The sequence below is a fragment of the Parambassis ranga genome, chromosome 24 (assembly GCF_900634625.1).
Source record: "Parambassis ranga chromosome 24, fParRan2.1, whole genome shotgun sequence".
Taxonomy (NCBI): Eukaryota; Metazoa; Chordata; class Actinopteri; family Ambassidae; genus Parambassis; species Parambassis ranga.
The window spans coordinates 477,294-500,000 of record NC_041043.1 but is presented as its reverse complement, the minus strand read 5'-3'; the positions used below and the strand labels follow the sequence as shown (position 1 = coordinate 500,000).

General features: G+C 41.2%; 2 protein-coding genes across 4 annotated transcripts; both read right to left on the bottom strand.

Annotated features, from left to right (window-relative positions):
• Nucleotides 1-1,379: 1,379 nt before the first annotated feature.
• On the bottom strand, nucleotides 1,380-17,487 carry rad51 (RAD51 recombinase). Its single transcript, XM_028398067.1, has 10 exons — nucleotides 17,354-17,487; nucleotides 16,758-16,855; nucleotides 14,372-14,509; nucleotides 5,571-5,688; nucleotides 5,216-5,307; nucleotides 4,982-5,076; nucleotides 4,371-4,484; nucleotides 2,231-2,360; nucleotides 1,976-2,097; nucleotides 1,380-1,899 (listed from the first exon to the last, which is right to left on the bottom strand). Exons 2-10 carry the CDS (start codon nucleotides 16,836-16,838, stop codon nucleotides 1,776-1,778), a joined length of 1,014 nt encoding a protein of 337 aa, XP_028253868.1. The 5' UTR covers nucleotides 16,839-16,855; nucleotides 17,354-17,487; the 3' UTR covers nucleotides 1,380-1,775.
• A 2,266-nt stretch (nucleotides 17,488-19,753) lies between these two features.
• On the bottom strand, nucleotides 19,754-21,591 carry smim8 (small integral membrane protein 8). Of its 3 annotated transcripts, none has more exons than XM_028398077.1 (3): nucleotides 21,453-21,591; nucleotides 21,235-21,381; nucleotides 19,754-20,060 (listed from the first exon to the last, which is right to left on the bottom strand). In XM_028398077.1, the coding sequence occupies exons 2-3, from the start codon at nucleotides 21,361-21,363 to the stop codon at nucleotides 19,902-19,904; spliced, it is 288 nt and encodes a 95-aa protein (XP_028253878.1). In that variant the 5' UTR covers nucleotides 21,364-21,381; nucleotides 21,453-21,591; the 3' UTR covers nucleotides 19,754-19,901. The 3 variants fall into 3 exon arrangements, with proteins under 3 accessions (XP_028253878.1, XP_028253879.1, XP_028253877.1); XM_028398078.1 differs by having other exon boundaries at nucleotides 21,235-21,375; XM_028398076.1 differs by having other exon boundaries at nucleotides 21,235-21,559.
• Between the last annotated feature and the right edge of the window lie 1,116 nt (nucleotides 21,592-22,707).

Here is a 22,707-nt window from a genome sequence, read left to right as displayed (position 1 = left end):
GTGTTACACTGCATCAAACAACAAAAGGCAAAGTGGTCTGAGAGCCCTTCAGGAAAAAAAAGTTTATTTTTGAGATGAACTTAGTACCTAACTATACTGTGATACTATTACTACACCTAATAATAACATTACTACAACTTGTACCAAGTAGTTCTAGTAGTCACAGTAGTAGTTTATATACATTTTTCAGAAGGATTATGGTAATACTCATCATTGATGTCCAACTCAATTGTGCAGTCTGAGCTAACTAAATTGGTTTTATTACATTATTAGCAAAAAACTTTTGTTTTTTTTGTAACTTTTTAGTGTGTATGAAGTTCTTCTTTTGTCTTTGTTTCTACTGTAGTAGCTTTAACAAACATTGTTTTGGAGGTTTACGTAGCCTATTTTTCCTCCTTTTTGTGGTGCTTGGGTCACTCCTGGCCCCCAGCCTTGTTTGTCCTTCATAGTCAGAGAAGCCCCAAATCCCAGCGGAGCCGATAAGGACACGACAAGGAGGTAAGACAGAGGTTAAAGGGCGGATGAAAATGAATTATTTTAAACCATGCTCGCCTTAATAATTAACATGTGGTGCAGGCCACCAGCATGACTTGGGACCGTACAGATCTTAAGAGTGTTTAGAGGAAGCTGGAGCACATTCTTAAGGACAGTAAGGATGCCTACAGGAGGAAGCGATACAGGTGACTGGAGAGGAACGAGACAAGGGTTCCAGAAGACTCCGGTCCTTCAACGCTTGCAGCAGTTCTCGTTTTACCAGCGTTTCATGTTGAGTGCTGTTGTTATTGCTGCGGTGTCCTTGGGAGCTGGCTTTGGAGCAAAGGACGCCAACAGACTACACTAGACTAGACTCAGGCAGAGTCTGTCGTTGTCTTTAAACTCACCAACCAGGAGGAGGTGGTAATAGACAGAATGCTGGCAAAACTGCTGACAATCATGGACAATCCCTCCCACCTTCTCATCAACAGTGTAAACAAACTCAAAAGCATTGTACAATTGTATTTCTGTATATATGTGTGGTGCTTTGTGTAAATGTTATGTAAGTGTATTTGTTGTATTTTTTGTCACTTTTCTTGTGTAATGCTATATAATATGCTGTATAATAACCTAATTTCTCTATTGGGATTATTGAAGTCAATTAGTTTTTTCTTTGCAGAATTTAACTCAGAGCTCTTAAGCACAGTTGTCACATAAACGTATTAAATTAGCTCAGATGTGTATAGTAAGGAGACGTACACCCTAGGTAGATTGCCAGCCAATCACAAGGGAGGGGCCCTTCTGTCAATGACACAAATAATATTTTAAAAAGGTTCTCCCTGTTGTACCATTTTTCCTCTTCAACATAACAGCCCTTATTATATAAAATAATTGCATGATCATAATAAATGTCAAATAGTTTAATTTAGTTGTGAAATATATATACAGAAATTAAAGACAAAGAAATAGCAAGCAATTCTTTCTACAACTGCAGCCTAACATGGCTGCTTTAACCTCAAAATAACAGAAGCCCAAGACACCAATCTGCCTGCCTGCCTAGGAAATCATTTTACATTCAACAACATACCCAGACAAAAGTTCTCCAACTATTTTAAAATAATATTTCATCCAAACGATACACCAAATTTAACAAAGACAAAGAGATTTAATACATGAATTATTACACAATAAGTGTATTACTGGGATGGTGACGTGAAACTTTTCTAATGACAGTACAAAGTCGTTATGAGTATTATGGTTTTGTAATTGTGGAAACACAGGTGTGTGACCATGCTGCTTCTTTAGTCCTTAGCATCACCCACTCCATCAGCGTTAATAGCAAACATGGCTTCAGCCTCTGGCAGGCAGGGGGAGTCGTAGATTTTACAGATCCTGGTCTCTCCTCGGCCCTTCCTTAGGTACAGACTGCAAAGCCAACAGCAATGTTAACTCAGTGTCACTATTGAATGATGAGAACATGCCATTATGAAGAAAAACACACCGTGTAGTTGAAGCGTGAGCCAGAATGTTACCCCCGATTGGTTTCTTCGGGTCTGCAGAAAACATTGCTGCTCCATCCACCTGTGCTACTACTTGGTTAGTTATCACCACCGCAACACCGAACTGTTGAAATAGAGTACAGACAATTATACACACATACAAGGATTTGAGTGCAATTTTACATTGCTCTCTAGTACATTTCACATGACAGTACGAACAGTAGCTTTAGCAGAATCTTCCCTATTTACTTGCATACCTCGTCAGCAAGCCTAAGTAGCATACGCAGAAAACGTCCCAGGTGACCTTGTCTGGCAGATAGTTCTCCTCTGCCTGAGTAATCGGTTCTGTACAGAGCTGTGGCACTGTCCACTATCAGCAGAGCATACCTGTCACAAGGGGAGGGGTGTGTGTTATATATAGATATAGTTAAGCCCAAAATGATTCATATCCTGGCCAAATTGAGTTACACCGAATTCCACTCTGTTATGTTCAAAAATGCTATTGGCAAAAGACTGTAAGACACTGTGGAACGTATTGAACATTTTATTTATTTATTTTCATCTCCAGCTCTTCTTTGAGTGCTTAGTATTTCTTGTGCTTCTCGTGTTCCTATCACTTTCCTACATCTACTGCTAAAGCTTCTTCTTTCCCTTTATCCACCGCCACTATGTCTAATGAATAGTCCCACAGCATCTTAGCTCGGTCATTCTCCACCACCTTTGAGGGGTTTCCTGTCAGGATTTCAATTTGTGGAGGCAGCAAGCGAGGAAAGGAGGTCAGGAGCGTGAAATTGGGTTTGAAGGAGAGATAGAGATGGGTGTCATCTGCGTAAATGTTGAAATACCGTAGATGTCATATTTGCCCAAACTTTGGCTTTCATTAGGCAAAGATTTGGTGTGAACCATGGTACAGAATGTGTCCTTTTGTGAGAGTGGGGATGTTAGTAAGCTGCTGGAGTCCAAAACTCTCAAGACACAATAGTCTCTAGTAAGGGGGTAGTTAATATTGTCCTTGTGGATGTTGAAGTCCCCCAGCAGTAATATATTTAATGAAAGCGTGGATAGGTGTGTGAGCAGGAAAGCAAAGTCAGGTTGGAGTAGGCCCAGAAAGTTGACACACTATTGATATAAACGACTTGGAAAACTTCTGAGAAAACAGCTGACCCAGGACAACACCCTTGTAAACTCAACTCACTTAACACGGGACCACATGTGCTGGACATCTGCTACTACCACCCATTTCAATTATGACAGGAAATTCTACATGAAAATATATAGTGTCCGGTGCCCTACAACACTTGGCTCACACAGTATCCACAAAGACAGGAAAAACTAAAAGGGCAGAAGCAGATAAACACAACCCTCAGAGCATTTGGCTATCCAAAGGTTCTGGTCAAAGTGGGTACAAGAAAAAGACAGAGGACAGTCCAAGCTGAGAAGAACCAGTCGTGCAGAAAAAGCATCCTCATCCTATATGTGTCAGGGGTTTTTGATAAACACAGAAGGTTCTTCAACACACGTCAGAATCCAAGTACATTTTAAACCCAGCTCCACTCTACTGGACTACTGGACTAAAGCTCCAAGGACAAAACACCCATTGACAGACAAATCAATGTAGGCTATGCAATTCAGTGCAGTGAGGATGATCTGAACTACACATTGGTGAAACCAAACAACTCCATACATGGATGCTACAGCACAGGAGGGTCGCCACCTCAAGACAGGACTCAGCGGTCCATCTACACCTTCAAGCAGGGTTTCCCGCAGTGCTTTATAGTTAGGGTGGTCCACCTTGACAACAAATAGTGGTGGATAATGAGCATCCTGTGCAACTTCCACATACAGATAAAAAACCTAATGGTTAATTAACCAGACTTGTACTGGTGTACAATTGGAAAAAAATAGGATACAGTGAAAGATATCACTATCCAAAGTGATAGCAACAAAAAGACTCTACAAGTCCAGTTGCCCTACTTCAAACATATTAAATGAAAATTACCTGGAGGACTGAAAATTTTTGAAATTTTTGACAAAGGTAACATGGGACACTTGAGAAGAAGAGCTGGAGAAGATGTGGAAAGTGAAGATTAAAGGGGTTCCCATTATAATCAGATGACTTGGGGCAGTGACACCCAAATTAGAAGACAGGCTCGAGCAAACTCATCCGGCATCACAGCCCAGAAGAGTGTAGTACTAAAAACAGCATGCTACCAGGCGGAGAAAGAGGAACGAAGGTTGAAATAACCGCCAGGAGGGTGTGTGAGGCATGCTATGCTGTCTGTTCCTATGTTGTTACTGGATACCTGTTTTCCAATCGGGGGTCAATAAAGTATCTATTTGTATGTTTACATATGGTGGTGCCTTTCTACACCACAAATGACACAAGTACTGACGAACCTGGACTCAGCCATCATGGCAGACGCTTGATACAGCAGCTGAGTCTGATGGTCTGTGTTGAAGGCACGAGCGTAGGCCACATTGTCCAGGACATCACTGCCAACCAGGCCAAACCTGAGGACAGAGAGGTGAAAAAAACTGCAGGTCAAAAAATCAGCAGTAAATAAGCAGCCATGATTTTTTCTTACTGCCAAACATCAATATTTACCATTAAACTAAGGAACACCAACAATTTAGAATCATTACAGGGTTAAATACACTGTTGTTTTTTAACACCAACTTTGTATCATTTGATGTTGATAGTATGTGAGAATTACACACCAAATCACACAATGCACATTGTGTACTGAACTTTAGCGAGATAATTCTTGAACTACAAATTGCACCTCCCTTCTGTGTATTTGTTTTTAACAAAAATATGCTACAAACAAATTAGGACAAAGGCACATGATTACCATATCATTCTCTCAACTATCTGCTTATTTCACACATCAGTTGAATTACTCAAAGCGAAGCTGACGTTGAGCATATTTACCTTTTTTTACATTACATGCTGAATTTTAAAATCAAAAGGGTTACACATCAAAGCTACAGCAAGTGTACAGACTCACCGCTCAGCCACAGCAAGAAGTCTCTCGGGTCTAAAGGTTCCTTCTGTGTCAATGTACATGGCTTTACCTTCTCCACCTCCCTGATCAATTGGCAGCTGTGGACAGAAAAGTGGGGCAATGTTAAATATTATTTTAGCAATTCTTTTTATTGAGTGTAGTAGTACTTTGTTTGTAGAATGCACTAAATTATATAGCTTTCTCTGATACCCATAAAGCCTTCTCATAAGACTCTACCTGACAGGTGACAGCAAGTGTGTGGCACAGCTGAGTCTTCCCTGTCCTGAACTCGCCAAACATCTCTGTGATGGAGCCAGTCTCTATACCCCCTATAGAAAAAAAAGATATCAACAATGGGCCTCATGAATTAGATTCTATTATGTGTGGTTCTGTATTTATACAATTTAAAATGTGTTTCCCTGCATTGAACATACACATACATCCTGGGATATGAAGATTTTATTTTATCTTGGTAAGAGCAAAAATAAGAAAATACCAGTGAATCCCACAACTCAGTGGGTTTTTTATATTAGCACATGTTCACTGTGACAAGGTTATATTTCGAACAACTGAAGTCCAGTGTGAGACCAACCCTGGAGAAGCTTGTCTAGCTCCTTGGAACCTGTAGATATCTGGATGATCTCTGCTCTCCTCTGGTGGAACTCGGTAGCTGTGGTGAAGCCCATGGGCACCAGTTTGGCAGCTTCTGCCTGAAAGGGAAGGAATAAAAGATAAATCAAAAGGTCAGAAGATTACAATTTAATACAATTACACAAACCAAAGTTGCACAATGTATTGTCCCTATGAATGACTAAAGAGAATAAAGGCTGTTACATACTCCAGGATAACAGAGAAACTTGTTCTGGCGCTGTCTGTTCTGGCATGACAGGTAATGCAGATTGTCATCAACACATCGTCTGAGAAGAACTTTTTTTCTTGTTTGTGTCCACGAACTCATTTGTGATTGGTCAGAATTTTGGAATGCAAAAAAGTGGAAATAAATAAATATTAACCGAGAACTAATAACCTGGCACTGACCATATGCCAAACAAACTTACAAATGAAGATGAGTAACTTTCGTGTCTGTTATTGGGTCTTTTTTCTTCATTTGTGATGTAATCATGTGTGATTTTCATGAAAAGATGACTCCTGTGTTTACTCTAAACCAATTATATTATTATAATTCTATACTTATAATACGTAATGATAATAATTATAGAATTAAAGAACGAATTAATGAATGAGTTGTTGAATGCTTTGGCCTCCATCCCCTTTGGAGGTCTGTACAGAGCTCTCTCTTTATGCTTCTTGTTTTCTTCACCTTTAAGACTGGGCTGGTAATAAACCTTGCTAAATCCTTTCTGTTTAGCAAGGTGTATAAACTAGTGTAGTGCAGTTAGGCATAGATACAGTCACTAGAGCTGCAGGTAGCATAGGGGTGATAAATTCATAACTTTTAGCATAGCTATGTTGAGCGTTGAGAGATCGACCGATATTGTTTTTTCTATAACTGATGCCAATGTTTAGAGGTCAGGGTCAACCAATGATCGATTAGTGCTGCTGATTTTTTGGCCGTTTTTTAGTGCTGATATCTGGATGTTTTCCCCTTCATTTGCAACAGATTGGTTTGAAGTGACAAACCAAATTACTCTAGTCATTACAAAAAATAAAAAAATATATCTGAGACTCTGGTCCATAGCAGTACTGTAAGATTTTGCATGAAGTATGTTGGTGTTACTGCAGAAAATAGAGCGAGTTCCTTTGTAATGGCGAATGGTCAACTTTGAGGCCACACCTCCGCCACACCGCAAGAGTTTTGAAAGACTTTTGGAATGTGTCTATTCCCTAATGAATTTCAGCTCAATTGGATGAAGTATGCGAGGTGTGAAAAGTTTTGTAATAGGATCACAAATCGCAAAAAATTGCTGCAAAAGTCAAAATGGCGGATTTCCTGTTGGGTTTGAGGTAGGGGTGGGGGGGGGGGGGGAGGTCCAAGAGACTTTTTTGTGCGTCTTGGGGTGATACATATGTGTGCCAATTTTTATGTTGCTGTGTCAAACCGGCCAGAGGGGCTACACGTTAGGGGGCGCTATAGAGCCATTTTCCCATGTGCGTTTCAAAAGTCAGCAAATTTCAAAATTTCTCGGGCAAATAAATTTTTCTACCAAGTTTGGTGAGTTTTGGGGCATATTAAGGCCTCCAAAAATGCGATTGAGTCGGAAAAAATGAAAAAAAAAAAACCTTAAGGGTTTCAATAGATAAAAATTGACTGAAAATTAACCAATATAAATCAGACATTGCATTTGTTGTTGTTCAACATAATTTTAAAAACAAACTAATGAAACATGCACAGGCACAGACATGTCCGTACACAAACGCATGCACTCCCTCCAGCAGAGAGAACGTGTGTTGTTTTGCTCACTGTTGCTCACGAGTTGACTGAACTCCATTGACTATGCTAAGCTAAGCTAACGGTAGTGATGCCGGTTCTATGCTATTTGTTTTTTCTTTCAAGTGAAGCAACATTTTTTACTAGTTTACTAGTAAGATAGTAAATATATGTCCACAGGACATTGAGACTTTTATCTTACAGGACTGTTATTGAATCTTCTAAAACTTTTGGCTTAAGGCTGTTCCATACTCCGCGAGACAAAGAGCGGAGAACGCGCTCCACGGGTGGTAAGAGATACAAAAAAAAGGTCTTTTCCGCACTGAGGTACCATACTCCGCGAGACGCGTGTGTGCAGAACTCCTCATACGGCCCGCCCACTAAACTATAAGGAAAGACTTTACTGAGTTTTTTAACACACCACAAGGACTTGTGCCATGGCAAGAGGGCATTATACAGAGAGGGTGCCTGCAACAGCGTGAGATGTCCGGCGATGAGTTGTGAAAATGCGACATTAAAAGTAACAACAGCAAAGATTCAGTGTTTGTGCCTTTATGACCACATTTGCACATCTACTGTGTTCCAATGTGCCTGCGATACTTCAAACTGTCCGGTGAGGAGCTGTGAAGATGCGACATTAAAAGTAACAATAGCAAAGATATACAGACATTGTTAACGAGCCTATTATGCCCGGGTATGTAGGAGTATATAGAATGGTAATAACAGTCACCATCTGGTATGTGTGAATGGCTGTCTGGAGTTATTGGTGACAAATCACCCTGACTTGCCTTTCTTTCTTTCTTTTATTGCTCATCATGCAAAACCGGTATCTGTTGAATCCGTGCTGTTTATACACCTACCTATATACCTGGAGAGGCTCTTGCGCTTCTCCACTTTCATCACACCCACAATAAATTCCGACCAATCACAGCATGGTTGCCGCACAGCCTTGAAAGACAAAGTTCGGCCCGGACCCTGTGCACAAAAGTGCGGATCAGCGGGCGGTCAGAGACAAAAAATGACGTCATTTTGTAGGCGTAACGTCTGCACGGGGGAAAAATGTCTTTGTCTCGCGGAGTATGGATCCAGCTTTAGAATCCTTCACAGCAGTACCTTCCACCACACCAATAACACAGGGCTGCCTGCGGGTGTACCTGACTTGATATTGGCCCCACTAAACGCAGATATTGGCCTTTGCCTATATTTAGAAAATAGCAAGTATCGGTTTGTGTTGTAGATCGCGTTTTGTTGAATTACAGGGGTTTTTCGGAGGGTTGGTGTGATGTGTCGGTGTCTCGCCGTGCTGAGACGTTGGTATGCCCAAACTCACCAGGAAGCATGGCGTGAAAGTATCCACGTCTTTTCCCTGCTCTATGGAGGACTGAGGTCTGGCTGTAGGGAAAGTCGTGGGGTATGACAGCGTTAAGTCCACAGCCCGGATAAACGGCGCTGTGGTGGTGTTTGTGGATGATGTTGCTAAAGCGAACAAACTGGTAGAAAACGGCGTTGTGATCAATGATGTGTTTGCACCGACTTCACCGGCAAAGAGAGTGATCATCTCGAATGTTCCAACGTTCATCAGTAACGAGTTTCTGCTGAGGGAGCTGGCGAGACATGGGAAGATAGTTTTCCTGATCAGGAAAAAGAATTTCCTCTCAAGGATAAATAAAGGAATTCTGATTCTGAAGCTGTCTTCAGGGTGCAGGTCTCCACTCCTGAAGCATGTCGTGTCTCACAGGAGACAAGTCTTCATGATCCCTTCAAAGAAAGGCGAGGAGCTAAATTTAGTGTTCCACATCAAAGTGGAGGATTTTGACTATACTGTGTTCGTTAACACTGGATCCATAAAGTGCTTTGGGTGTGGAGAGCACATTGTCAGAGACTTCCCTGAGAAGGAGTCCTCTGCTGAAAGGCCTCAGAGTAATAAACAAGGCCAGGAAGACAAAGGACAGGTGCATGAGAGACAGAATGAACAAGGAAAACTGATAAAACAACATAAGTGTTAAATGTATTCAATACAGTAGTAGAGGATGAAGACAGGGTCAGTGAGGAAGATCCGAAGGAAGAGAACCTTTTCAGAGTTCCTGCCCTTCATAGAAAACAGCTAAATGACAGCAGTGTTTGTCAAAGTAAAAGAGGTACAGTGAGTGAACATCGGTTAAAACAGCACAACACTAGAACCTGAATCTAGCATGGGAGAGGAGGAGGTGGAGAGTCAGACTCCTCCTCACAGCAGGACTGTGTGTACAGTAGGTTAAAATCTTCCCGCAAACCACAAAGAACAGGAAGAAAGTGGAGGATTTCTTCCCAGACAAGGAGCTGTTTTTAACATGTTTGAGGTCTCAGATAAGAAGCCGGGGTAAAGGAGGCTACACTGACCAGGAGCTGTACAGACTGAAGAAACTAGTCCTAAGAGTCAAACAGGAACTCGGTCATGATGAGTCTTCCAGCTCTGCAGGACAGTGTGTTTGCCGACAGCCCTGTCCTGTCTGCTCCTCCTCACATTAAGAACTGAGTGATCTCAGGGTATCCACACTGAATGTTAATGGAGCCAGAGATGTGGGGAAGAGAGTAAATCTGTTTGTTTGTTTGTAATGTTGGTTCAGGAAACGCACACCAACACTTTAAATAAGACAGACTGGAGAAGGGAGTGGGATGGAGAGCAGGACCTGGACTTGGTGTGGTTTTAAGTCAGTGTGGCCCTGAAGAGTTTAACTGCACAGAGTTTCAGATGGACAGAAACCACGGTGAGCCTCATGCTGCTTCCAAACTCAGGCTCATGTCTGACTGACTGACAGCAACCACAGGCAGTACACCTGGGTCCAGAGGAGAGAGGACTTCTTCTCCATGGCCAGATTAGTATTATTAGTTTTTACTGTTTTAAGCATTGTCTTAACATTTTAAAAGGGTGCAGAATCATTCCTGTGGGGTTTTCAGATCATTCTCTGCTGTCCTGTTAGGTTTTATTGCTAATGTAAAGCATAGGTCTGCTTACTGGCATTTAACACTGCTCTGTTACTGGACACTCATTTTAAAGAGAGTTTTATGCTTTCCTTCTGGAAAACTTTTAAAACAGCGTGTTCTCCTCGCTGAGGCAGTGGAATTGTGGGAAAGTCTAGATTAAGCACACTCTCAATGTCTCCTGTGATGTCACCAAATCTATGAGAGAACTGGAGATTGAAATAGTGGAACTGCAAATTTCTTTTCTCAGGAAAAGGTTCCTGTGGACTCTGCAGAAATTTGCAGTTCCACTATTCCACTACACATTGAGAGGCTGTTTTGAAGACCTCAAGTGCAAAAAAGCCATACTGGCAGACCTGCTGGGCACTAAAGCACAGGGAGCCTTGGTGCGGTCTTGTTTCCAGACTGCTGCACTGATGGACTCCCCATCAAAGCTTTTCTTCAACCTGGAGAAGAAGAACGGGCAGAGCAGGTTCATCCACGCTCTGCGCTCGCCTTCTGGTAAGCTGTTGACAGGAGAAAGGGACGTCTGTCAGAGAGTGGTGGATTTTTATTCTGGACTTTATGACAGTGAGTACACTGAGGATGAGACACATTCGTTGCTTTCTGCAGCGGCCTGCCCAGAGTCTCACAGAAGGACAACAAAGACCTGGAGGCTCCCCTGACCGCATAGGAACTATTCACAGCCCTGCAGAGCCTGCAGGGAGTGAAAGATCCAGGGATCGACATCCTCCCGTCAGAGTTCTATAAAGCTTTTTGGCCTAAACTGAGAGAGGACATTCTGGATGTTTTTAATGAGAGTTTTAATGACTCAACTGCCGCAGAGCTGCAGAAGGGCTGTGGTGGTGTCTTTACTGGAGCTGAAGTCCCACTGCCACACCAGGAGTATTTTAAACACGTCAACAGAGAGACAGAGAGAGTGTGGACGAGCAGGGCGCTTTATTGGATTACTGTATTTTCGCGACCATAAGGCACGCCGCAATGTAAGGCGCAGTCTCAATTACGGGGTCTATTTCTGTATTCACCCACAGTGATTCCCAATTCATCCTTACCAGTAGCTAACTCTATAGAACATTACAACAATGTACAATAAGCAGGAAACAACTGTGCGAGTTCAAACCTGCCAGCTTTCCTCTCATCACTGTCAGAGTCACTGTCACTGTCGTTGCCGGCTGGCTGTTCAGAAATTATTATTATTGTTCAGAAATTATGCCGGCTGTCGCAAAAGCTCAGACAACAGTCAATGCAGATACATTAGTCCACGCATCCACAATCCATTTTAAATATGCTGGCGTAACTCGCCTGGCGCTGCCTCCCAGTAAAGCTGTGCTCGCCGTCTGCCATCCATCGCTCCCACGCCGGTCACAACTTTACTTTGAACGCCCCGTTTACGCCGATGTCCAGCGGTTGGAGTTCTGTTAACCCTCCCGGGATTATGGCAAGCTCTGAATTCATCTGCTTCACCTGGGTTTTTACACTGGCGGTGAGACGGGCGCACACGGAGTCGCAGATCAGCAGCGAGGGTGATCTTTAAAAAAAAAAACATCCGGTCTCTTTATATAAATCTCCCTGAGCCACTCATTTTCCCCGCTTTTAGCAGCGTCTTCCTCTTAAAAATGACCAGAGGCGCACGTTTTTTTTCCATTACAAGGCAACCGAGAACGGTGAACGCTGACTTCTCGTGCCCCGTGGTCCATATTGATACTGTGCTGGTCCCCGTTCTCTCCACAGTTTGGTTCACGGGGATGTCGAAAGCGAGGGGGACCTCATGCATGTTGGTGATGTGGCTGGGCTGGATGTTTTTGCTGGCAATCTTGTCACTGCAGTAGGCACGGAATCTGGCCAGCTTTTCTTTGTAATCCACTGAAAGTTGCTGCTGTACCGTAGCGTTCAGCTGATTGGTGAATTGCTGCCAGCGTACATATTACGTAGTATCCATCTGATTGGTTCATCGCTGCTAGCGTACGTAGTGTACGTATGACGTAGTGTTCAGCTGATTGGTGAATTGCTGCCAGCATATGTAGTTTACATATCACGTCCCTGTGTCTGGTACTCAACCCATACATAAGGCGCACCAGATTATTAAGTGCGCAGCCGACTTTTGAGAAAATTTTAGACTTTTAGGTGCGCCTTATAGTTGTGAAAATACGGTATTTTAATGGAACTGAATTTCCAAGACTGTACAGATCCTTTCCCAGACCTAGGTTTGTTTTTAGAACCAGTATGAAAGAATGAAAACTGGACCTGTGTCCAGCCTGTACATGCTGAATGGGAAGGCGGGTGGTGACAATGCAATTGTATTGCAAATTGTGCGCACAGTCCTGGTTACCAGGCCTAACAAGCTGATAATTCCCAGGTAAGAGGGCGTATAGCATGACAATAGATAGAAGATTAGTGTAGCTGACTGTATAGCAGACCTCTGGTCTGTGTGAATCGCCACCTTTTGGACAGACACTCTCCTCTGTGTTTCTCCTTCCAGGAGTTGTTTGCCAGCTGCTCATCTAAACTGTCCATCATCGTTGTACTTCCTCCTTTCTGTGTGTTCAGCATCTGAAGAAGCTCTTGCGCTTCTCCACATTCATCACACCCACTAAATTCCGACCAATCACAGAATTGTTCTTGCACACCACTGAGAGAAAAAGTTCTGCCCGGGCCATGTGTCCGCGAGAACTGCAGAACAGGCACTCCAACAAAAAAATGATGTCATTTTGTGGGCGGAACACCGGCAGCAAGTTCTCTGTTTTCGTGGAGTATGGATCCAGCTTTACCTGTGAAACGGGTGCGCTGAAAACACCCCCATTAGCACTTGGTACATTCCTCCTGATAAAACTACGTTCTACAAGAGCAGGAAGGAGCAAGGAAAAGAAGATCCTGCTTCTAGACTCACAGCCATGTTTTTAAAGGCCTTGTGAAAGCCAAAACAAAAGTGGATTTCAGGTTCCATTCACTAATGAACAGTATGGAGGAGTTTGTCTCCAAATGGTGTTTTACTAAAGCTGTGTGTTGTGTTGTTGACGGACAGCTGTCTTTTAATTCAGTGTTTTTATAAACCTATGATTGTATCATGGTAAACTGATAATTGCATCCTTTATCTGGAATAAAGGTGTTTTAAACTCTCTCTCTCTCTCATTATTCCAATGCTTATTGCCTACACCAGCCTCTGTTTTTTCTGTGTTCTGTGCACACGTTTGTACATCTGATGCAGACAGATGCAACAGCTATTGACGTTATAACAAAACAATTACACAGGCATTTGATAAAGATGGTCCATATGAAGACACTAGTAACTGTGAAAAGAGGTGACAGCAGCAGTTCCATTTTTGTGCAATATGATTCCCATTAAAGTTTGATCATTTGTATTCTGCTTTTCGATTTGACCCTTTTCAATAATGTACTTAGTGTTTTAGGAGGCACACTGCAGTCCTGTTTAAATGGCTGTTCAATTATACTTTACAGAATTACATTGGTTCAGTCCAATGATATTGATATTTTGTTCTGTAATTGTTCAAATAAATTTTCATGTTTATTGAAAACTAATACCGAGTGCACTTTATCAGTGTAGTGTTGTCGTTTGTCTTTTATATCTACTGATAATTTTAAGAAGTGACAGCGTAGGCTACCTCAAGTAATTTACATGGAAACAAGCAAATTAGTGTCAATGTAAAAATGAATCATGATTAAAATTGTGATCGTAATTTTACCAGTAAAAGAAATGACGATACCCAGCAATTAAACTGGCATTTAAAGGGTTACAATAATTATTTTTTTCATCAGGACTGAAGTTGATCAAAAGATTTAGCTCAAAAAAGCAGAAAAAATAAAGTGTGTTTTATAGCAGTAAATTTAAAAGCTACACAAAAACTAATCATGCAGCAAAGTCAATATTTTAGCTAATCTTTGACACATCCATGACACATTTAATAAATGCCACAGTCACCCAAAATTTGTGGACATTTTTGTTCTTAATGACACAAAAGGGTAACAAATTAAAGTGACAACTGAGGATTAAGTACAGCCTTCATGAGTTTGCTGCTGTTTCTTACTAGAATCTTGTCAGCTTTGGCCTCACTGATGCCCTTGATGTTGAGCAGCTCCTTCTTGGGTGTGTAAGCCACTGCTTCAATGGTGTGGAATCCTGCATCCTCGAGCTTCTTGATATCACTGGCACTGATTCCACATTGCTGTTTGTACAGATACACACACAAAAAAGTTTTTTCACTCGTCCAACTCTGTTTATTGAAAACTAATACTGAGTGCACGTTATCAGAGTTGTTGTTTGCCTTTAAAATCTACTTATAATTTTTGAGAAGTGACTACCTTAAGGCATTTACACGGAAACATGCAAATTAGTGTCAATGTAAAAACAAATCGTGATAAAATCGTGATTTTATCATTAAAGAATCGTGATATAAAATTTTTGCCATATCGCCCACCCCTAGTTCAGCGGCATTCATAGTTTGGAAAACGTTTCTCCTCTCTGTCGCTCCATCATGTTCTCCCTGTTCAAGGAACTATTAAGCCTCTTAAAAGTCGTTCTCTCCATTCATTAACAGTATTTTTTTTTTACCTCAAGACCTCTTTTATCTTTACTAGGATTTAGCCCTTAATTATAAGGGGAAATTGTTAGAAAATGTCATAATTCTAAGAATTTTCCTAGACTTTCACCTAAAGGAAAACTCTTAGTGCTAAGAATCCCCTGATCTGCAGGACAAAATCAAACACTAAAACAGTTGGGTTCTGGTAAGCATTGATTGGACAGTGATGGGGGCGTATTCATAAAGGTCCTAGTAAAGATAAACTTTAAACAGAGGGGACAGAGAGTAGAAACCTTCTATAAACTATGAATTAGCCATTAAAACGCTACGGATGTGCAAAGAATTTTTGTAGTTGTTTATTTAGTTTATACAACATCAATGATATGCTTACTAGGGGTGGAACGGTTCACTAAATCCACGGTTCGATTCGTATCACGGTTCTGAGGTCAAGGTTTTTGGTTCGGTTCTCATTGTTGAGGTTTTTTTCTACTTTTGACACTCTGGAAATACCAGATGAGCATGAAATCCATATCCTAATTATCCAACATTCAACATGTTTAAGAATCAGTTCAGTGTTTCCCCATCATGATATCAGGTCAAGTCAATTTCATTTCTTTTTAATTTCTATATAGCTCACGGCTGCTGCTTGTTGAGGACAGTAGCCTGACTGCAGAATGATTTCACGTGTCTCCAAAAGTCACCAGAGAGAGTCACTAGTTGCTTTTGATTAAAAAAAGTTTTGAAAGCCGCCAAATGTAGCTAGAGAGACGCCAAGTTGCCAACACTCGTCTCATGCTGTGGTAAAAATGCCTCTCTGTATTACTTGATGCGCATGTCCAGAACCGAACAGAACACGTGCCCCGAACCGAAACACGTGTACCGTATGGTTCGGATTTCTTTCCTGAACCGTCCCACCCCTAATACTTACGTAGAAAACATGTACCATTGACCTATATGCTTATTTTGGATTGCTCAAGGACATTAAAAACGGTCTCTGCCACTTGGGACAACTGTTTAGGGGATGGCACACCTCCTGAAAATAATCCATTAGGTCTTAAGGGAATATGTCGTCATCCTTCATGTAAACATTGTTCAAGATGTGTGCATACAACCATCACCTGTATGAGCAGATTTCTGTTTATGTGCAGCAATCTACGACCTCATCTTACATTGCAGACATACCAATGCTTTTCACACTACTCTCAAAACTGTGCGCAAAAGGAAGCGTTGATGTGCTGCACTCTGTCCTCTTGCGTCGCTTAGATTGTTCATAGAATGTTTTTTTCCCCCTCTCGTCTACCAACTGTGCTCAGAGTGACCTTTGGTCCTCTGTGCAGTTTGGTCTCTGCGTTCTTTCACCTGTTTCGTTTTGTTTGAAGGTAAATCTAAAGCAACCAGCAGAGAGCAGACATCACAGAAAGTGACAGCTGATATTATTAGGAATGTGTTTCAAAGAATCTTTGTGAATATGGCCCCTGGTCTTTGTGTAGTTCTGCATGTTCTACCTACAAAGTACATCAGAGTTTTTCCAAACCAGAAACGATAGATGGACAGCACAGTGTGCCCTGCACAGTCTGAGATTTTCAAAAATAGAAGCATTCTAGTCATTACAGAAACCTACCAAGATGCCAGAAATAACAGGAGCCAATTGAAGGTAAACAGAGCTAACGTGCTAGCTGGAAAGAACGGTGTCACACATTTACAGAAACACACAGACTTGCACGTGAAAAAGTTCAGCAGCATCACTTGCACCCTCAGAAATCTTCTAGTTTAATATGTAATCTCATCAGTTAAGGCTTCGCCTCCAAGAGCACTAAGACACGTAAAGCTTGCCATTTGTGTTAGATCACTAGGATGAATTTTAAATCCAGGCAATAGGAGGAAATAAACATACCTCAAGTCTGCACATAGGCTGCGGTCCATAGTTATCTTCCTCCTCTGCCTCTGCAGGTCTTGTCTCGCTCCTCATTGCCATGGTGCGAGTGCGGAAACCTGGTCAGCAAAGACAACCACAACGCCAACACGTTTCTTATTGTGTTCGTTTACCTCTTCCTATCATAATTAAAGTATGACAATTTAACCTCCCCATGTTCACGTAATCTCGAAATATGGTAAATACAGAACAGGCACATAAAACTGATAACTTGGCATTTACTTTGTTCAACTGATAACACGGTGTAAAAACAGATAACTCATACATTTCTGAAGTCATCAGACTGACACCGTCACAACATATACACGAACGTTAGCTAATCATAAAATACAACTGAAATATATGCAGCTTATTATTGACATTTTTGACACACAACAAACTGCTAGCTTAGCACTGGCTCTGCTTTTCATTAGTTCGCTCCATTTCAGTCATGGAGCTAGCGTTTGGATCGCCACTCGACCAAAGAGACATGCACGTAAATCCAATGCAGGTTAATATATATTTAGTATCTTAGTACTACTCATTGAAGTATTGCGTGAATTAGCTGCAGACTTTACCTGACTGCTGCCTTTGGGTTTTCCTAATATTCGTCTGTGTGGTTACAAAAGCTCCCGCGCGTCAAGTTAAGACCAGACGTAACGTGATGACGTAATGACGCGTCCAGCGGCAGCGTGGCAGAGAGAGCAGAGACATGCCACAGTCGTGAAAGGGCCAGTGTGGAGAACCTGCTGAAGAGGAACTAAGAAGGGAAAAATGTACAAGGACGAAAGCAGAGAGGACTCTAGCACAACAAAAAACAGCAGCTATAGATTGTTTCTTTACTTTTTCTATTGTTGATATATTAGTTTGACTATGAAGATACTTAGCTATTAAAGTTATTAGATGACATGTTTTCAGTTATTATGAGTATATACTTCTAGCGAACAGGCTACAGCTGAAAATTAAACATCACAGCTGTATAAGATACAATTTAATGCAAACACTAACACTTACTAAAGAAAACAGAATCACAACATAAATGTAACATAAAACACAGGAAATACACTTGATAATTTGAAAGAGGACGAAAAAATATTAACTTACTTAGGCTCACCTGGTGTCCTGGTGGAAAATAATATCTCCTTAAACGCAGAGAAGATTAAGGAGATGATTATTGACCCAAGGAAGAGGAGTGACCAGCCCCACTTTTCATCAACGAGGCCCAGGTAGAGAGGGTGAAAACCTTCAAACTGCTCAGTTCCTACAGCAGTGAGGATCTTACTTGGATTCCCAACACGTGGCAGATCATCAAGAAGGCTCAACAGAGACTCTTCTTTCTCAGGATGCTGAGGAAATTTGGATTACTCCTCAGCAACTTCTACATATGCACAGTGGAGAGTGTCCTGACAAACTCCATCACAGTCTGGTATGGGAACTGCACCGTTCAGGACAGGAAGGCTCTCCAGCGTGTCATTAAAATAACACAATTCATCTGTGGAGCAGCTTTCCCACCTCTACAGGACATCTACAATGCCCGGGTCACAAAGTGGGCACACAACATTATCAAAGTATCAAAGACCGTACTCACCCACAGCACACACTGTTCACACTTCTGCTGTCAGGCAGATGCTTCAGGAGTGTGAAAGCAAGGACAAGACTAAACAACACTTTCTATCCACAGGCCATCAGGCTGCTGAACTACTGACTGAACATGTATCATGTATCATCATTGCCACGATGTGAAACTTACACGTTTGTTTTTGCATGTTTGTACAAAGTAAACATATTTGCACATTCTGTCCTACATACCTCTTTGACAATAATGCAAAAATAATGCACCTTATACACTCATAACACTTTACCCTCTGTACATTGAATTGCACATTAGCTTAGTTTTCTTATTTTATTGATTCTTTAGTAAGTTTATTTATTTTTATCTTAGTGTAGTTACTATAGTCATGTGAAGGGAACTCACAAAGAACGAACTTCATTGCTTATTGTAACCTTTGCTGTGCATTTGACAATAAACTTCTTGAATCTTGAATCAATAGACTAAAAAGCCAAATAGTAAGCCCAGTTTGCTGTCACATATGCCTGTACATGCATTGCTGTTATTTACTAAATAACAGCTTGTTGCTAATTTGGAGCCTATCTTAATGAGATCACAATGCGTTTAAGTGCACAATAACATCCAATTATTATATTTAATATCAATAACATCTATGTCATTTCCTCAAATCTCGCTGTGTGCGAATAATTTGAATTATTCGCTGTGTGAGTGTCGGACAGGAGGGAGATAGACCTCTCTATGAGATAAAGGAGGATAAAGGGCCTGGAACAGTAGCACTCTCTGGAAGGCGCTCTAAGACTGGTACCGGTGATCTGAACATCATCTTTAGAATCAGAATCAGAAATACTTTATTGATCCCAGGGGGAAATTGCTTTCATTCCAGGTGCTCCATGTATACTCAAAAAACAGGTTAGAAATATAAAATAAGGTAAAGTAGTAAGAGTAAAATAAATATAAAACCTAATAAATTCTATACATTCAAGTAAAATCCAGGCAAGTGAAAACTGAAGTCATATATAATACAACTAATACTGTGTGCAGGAAAATCTTGTCTACAATAAATCCAATATGGATATAATTACAAGACAGTGTGTTAGATTGTCTGATCTCAGAGGGAGGAGTTATACAGTTTGATGGCCACAGGAAGGAATGACCTCCTGTGGCACTCAGTAGTGCATTTAGGAGGGATCAGTCTGGCACTGAACGTACTCCTGCACCTCAGCAGCACGTGGTGGAGAGGATGGAAGCTGTTCTCCAGGATCCCCTGCAGCTTAGACAGCATCCTTTTGTCTGACACTGCTGTCAGGGAGTCCAGCTCCACCCCCACAACATCACCGGCCCTTCTGATCAGTTTATTGAGTCTGTTTGTGTCCGCTGCTTTTTACTAAAACGAGTCAAAGGCTTAGAGTGAAATAAAACAGGGATAAGCCACATGTTTGTGTCCTACCTGTTTTTATTTTGTGCATTGTTAACTTATTATAGAAACCAGTGTGACAGTGACAAAGTTGTATTTGTCCTTCTTACATTACACACACTCACACAGTGTTACACTGTCATCAGTCCCATTTGGAAGTCTTCCTCCTCATATATCTCTCTCCTTCGCTGTCAATTGCTTCATAGAGCTGCTGGTCATTCTCTTTAGTTGCATGCTGGTAGCCCAGGTATGCCACACACAGAGTTATGGTCAGCAGTCCAAATGCCATCACTGGCTTATTCTGCAAAAAAAAAAAAAAAAAGAAACACAGCATTCAATCAGTCAGACCAACCATTGCATTCTGTGCACTGCAAATGTTCAATAGGTAACGTGTTTTTCCTTCTCCTGTCAGGAGAGCTCCTCCAATTGGCTCACAAAATATAAAACTTAATGCTAAACCGCTGTGAAAAAAAGTCTTCTCATAAAAACCCATAATGAAATGATAACTTTTAATGTCTAGTTGTGGAAACAATAACACAAGACAAGAGACCATGGTAGCTGTTTATATTGATTTTGCATAAAAGGGTACATGGATGTTGACTGAGGAGCATTCCTCACAACTAATATTTCCAGGATGAGATATTTACACTCCGACAGTAAGTATATTCTCAGACAAAGGTACAACATTCTCCCAATGGAATAGAGAAAAACACTGAGTATAGATGGACTCACAATAAATTCACATATATGGCATATGTACAAATAAGCAAATAACATGGGGCAGCATTCTTATACCCACTGTAACTCTCCCCAGGAGAGAATTGGAGGAATTCTCCCATCTTGTCAATTAGTGTGACCCCTGCTGTCAGATCCTTATAACAAAAATACCTATTACAAAAGTAATTAAATTAATGAACTTTTGGGCATAATCGAATCTTTACTGTCATATGTGATGATTATAGCATATGATCAGCCGTCTTCACTGTGGTTGCTAGCATACTTGTGCCTAGCGTGTTTGATTCCACCTCCAAATTAAGAAACCTTTATTAGTTTTTTTTTTTATTTATTTCCCCACAATGGGGAAAGAGCGCCATACACCAGTGAGTGGAGGCTATGCGGGTAAAGTGCCTTACCCAAGGACACACAACAGTGACTAGGGATGAGTTGGGATCGAACAACCCTGCTATACTATACTGAGCCACTGCTGCCCAAACAATCAGAGTATAAAATGTCCGGCGGAAACGAACGTTTTTGTTCTTGCCACCTCGTAAGGGGGCAGAAAGTTCTTTGTTCTCGTAGAATATGGAGCAAGCTTAAGGGTTTCTGTTTCTATTTCTTCAGACACGGCGACTGGTAATAAAGGATAACTGTGTTCATGTAGCTATGCTAACTGAGACATAACTGATGAGCAGCAGGCTAATCACATCTGATTAGTACGCATACGATTAAATACACCGTGTATCTCTGAGTCTCACAGGTTTGATGAAGAGTTCGGGGTTGACAGCTCGGAACAGTGTGGTGGTTTGTGCTCCCCTCAGCCCAGGCGTCCTGAAGCCCTTTTCCCTGGAACTCTCCGTCCCTTTTCCGGCCTCTGAACCCGACATTTCTGGTCAAGTCTAAAACTTTACACATATAAAGAACTCTTCGGAGAACTTAAATACACAGCTTTTAGAAGAATTACTATTCCTCATACTTTACAGCTCCAGCTCTAGCTCCAGCTCCGTCCTCGTACTCGTCTTCTTCTTCGGTTTAATGGCGGCTGGCAACCTACTTTCAGATGCATTTCCGCCACCTACTATACGGGAGTGTGGGCCTATGTGCCCTATGTAAGTCTTCTTCTTCGTTTGTTTATGTGACTAGACGCTTCTACAGCGTATTGCTGCCCTCTACTGTTTCCATGAAATAATTGTCCAGTTCACTAATAATGTTCTGTTATATAATCCAGTAATTATATTATATTATATTATATATTATACACTGTAAACTAAACGTTTTGATTGAATGTTGTTTCTGGACTGTTTACTGTAGTATAGTATAAAGTATAGTTCACGTGAGGAGCAATATTATCGTTATTATATCAAACGGTCATTCTGCCTGTTGTCATTTTGTTGTAGGAGGAGCAGAGAGAAACAGAAGAAACCTGACAATTGATAACGGAGGAGATGAGGCTGGAGAGGGAGGGAGAGGGAGAGAGAGAGATGATGATATTTTTGATGTTGATGTTCTGTGTTGTTTAAATGGTTACTTATTAAATTGTATATTAAATTGTTCTTGTCTCTGTGTTCTTAAACTCTTCTAACCTTGTTACATTATGTGTTCCATTACCTATTTATAATTTAAGTAAACTTTTGAACAACTTCTCAGTGACAACAGTAAATCATTTATTGTTCTGTTATGTACAATATTTACAAAGACACAGTTTGAACATTTCTAACTATTTACCAGTGGGCATTATGAAAATGTACAATGTATTATTTATAAAAGATCAGCAGATAATACTATTTACAAAGAACATATATATATAAATGTTTGGTTGAGCAGGAGTCCTTAGTGGTGCTGGACTGGATGGGATGCCACGGTGAAGACCTTGGAGTCCTCTGGCTGTGAGTGGGACATCATCTGGGGGTGCCTGTCTCCACTGTCCACCACATCGTCCATCAGGGTTTGCAGAGCTGACGATCGGTGGCTGCCATGTTACTAAAGATTTTTTTAAAAAGGGCAAAAACATTATGACGTCGCACCACAATCAGGAAGTGCTTTGAAGGCTAGACCGTCCCATTGACCCTGAATTGGAACACAGATTCTAAATGGTCTGTGTATCTTTTGGTATTTGGATTTTTTTCAGAGGCTGATATTAACAAATAAGAAACGAGTACTTATTTATTTACAAAAATCAAAATTGAAATACAAGGCATTTTGCTTGTGGGACTGAATTGAGGTTCCGAAAT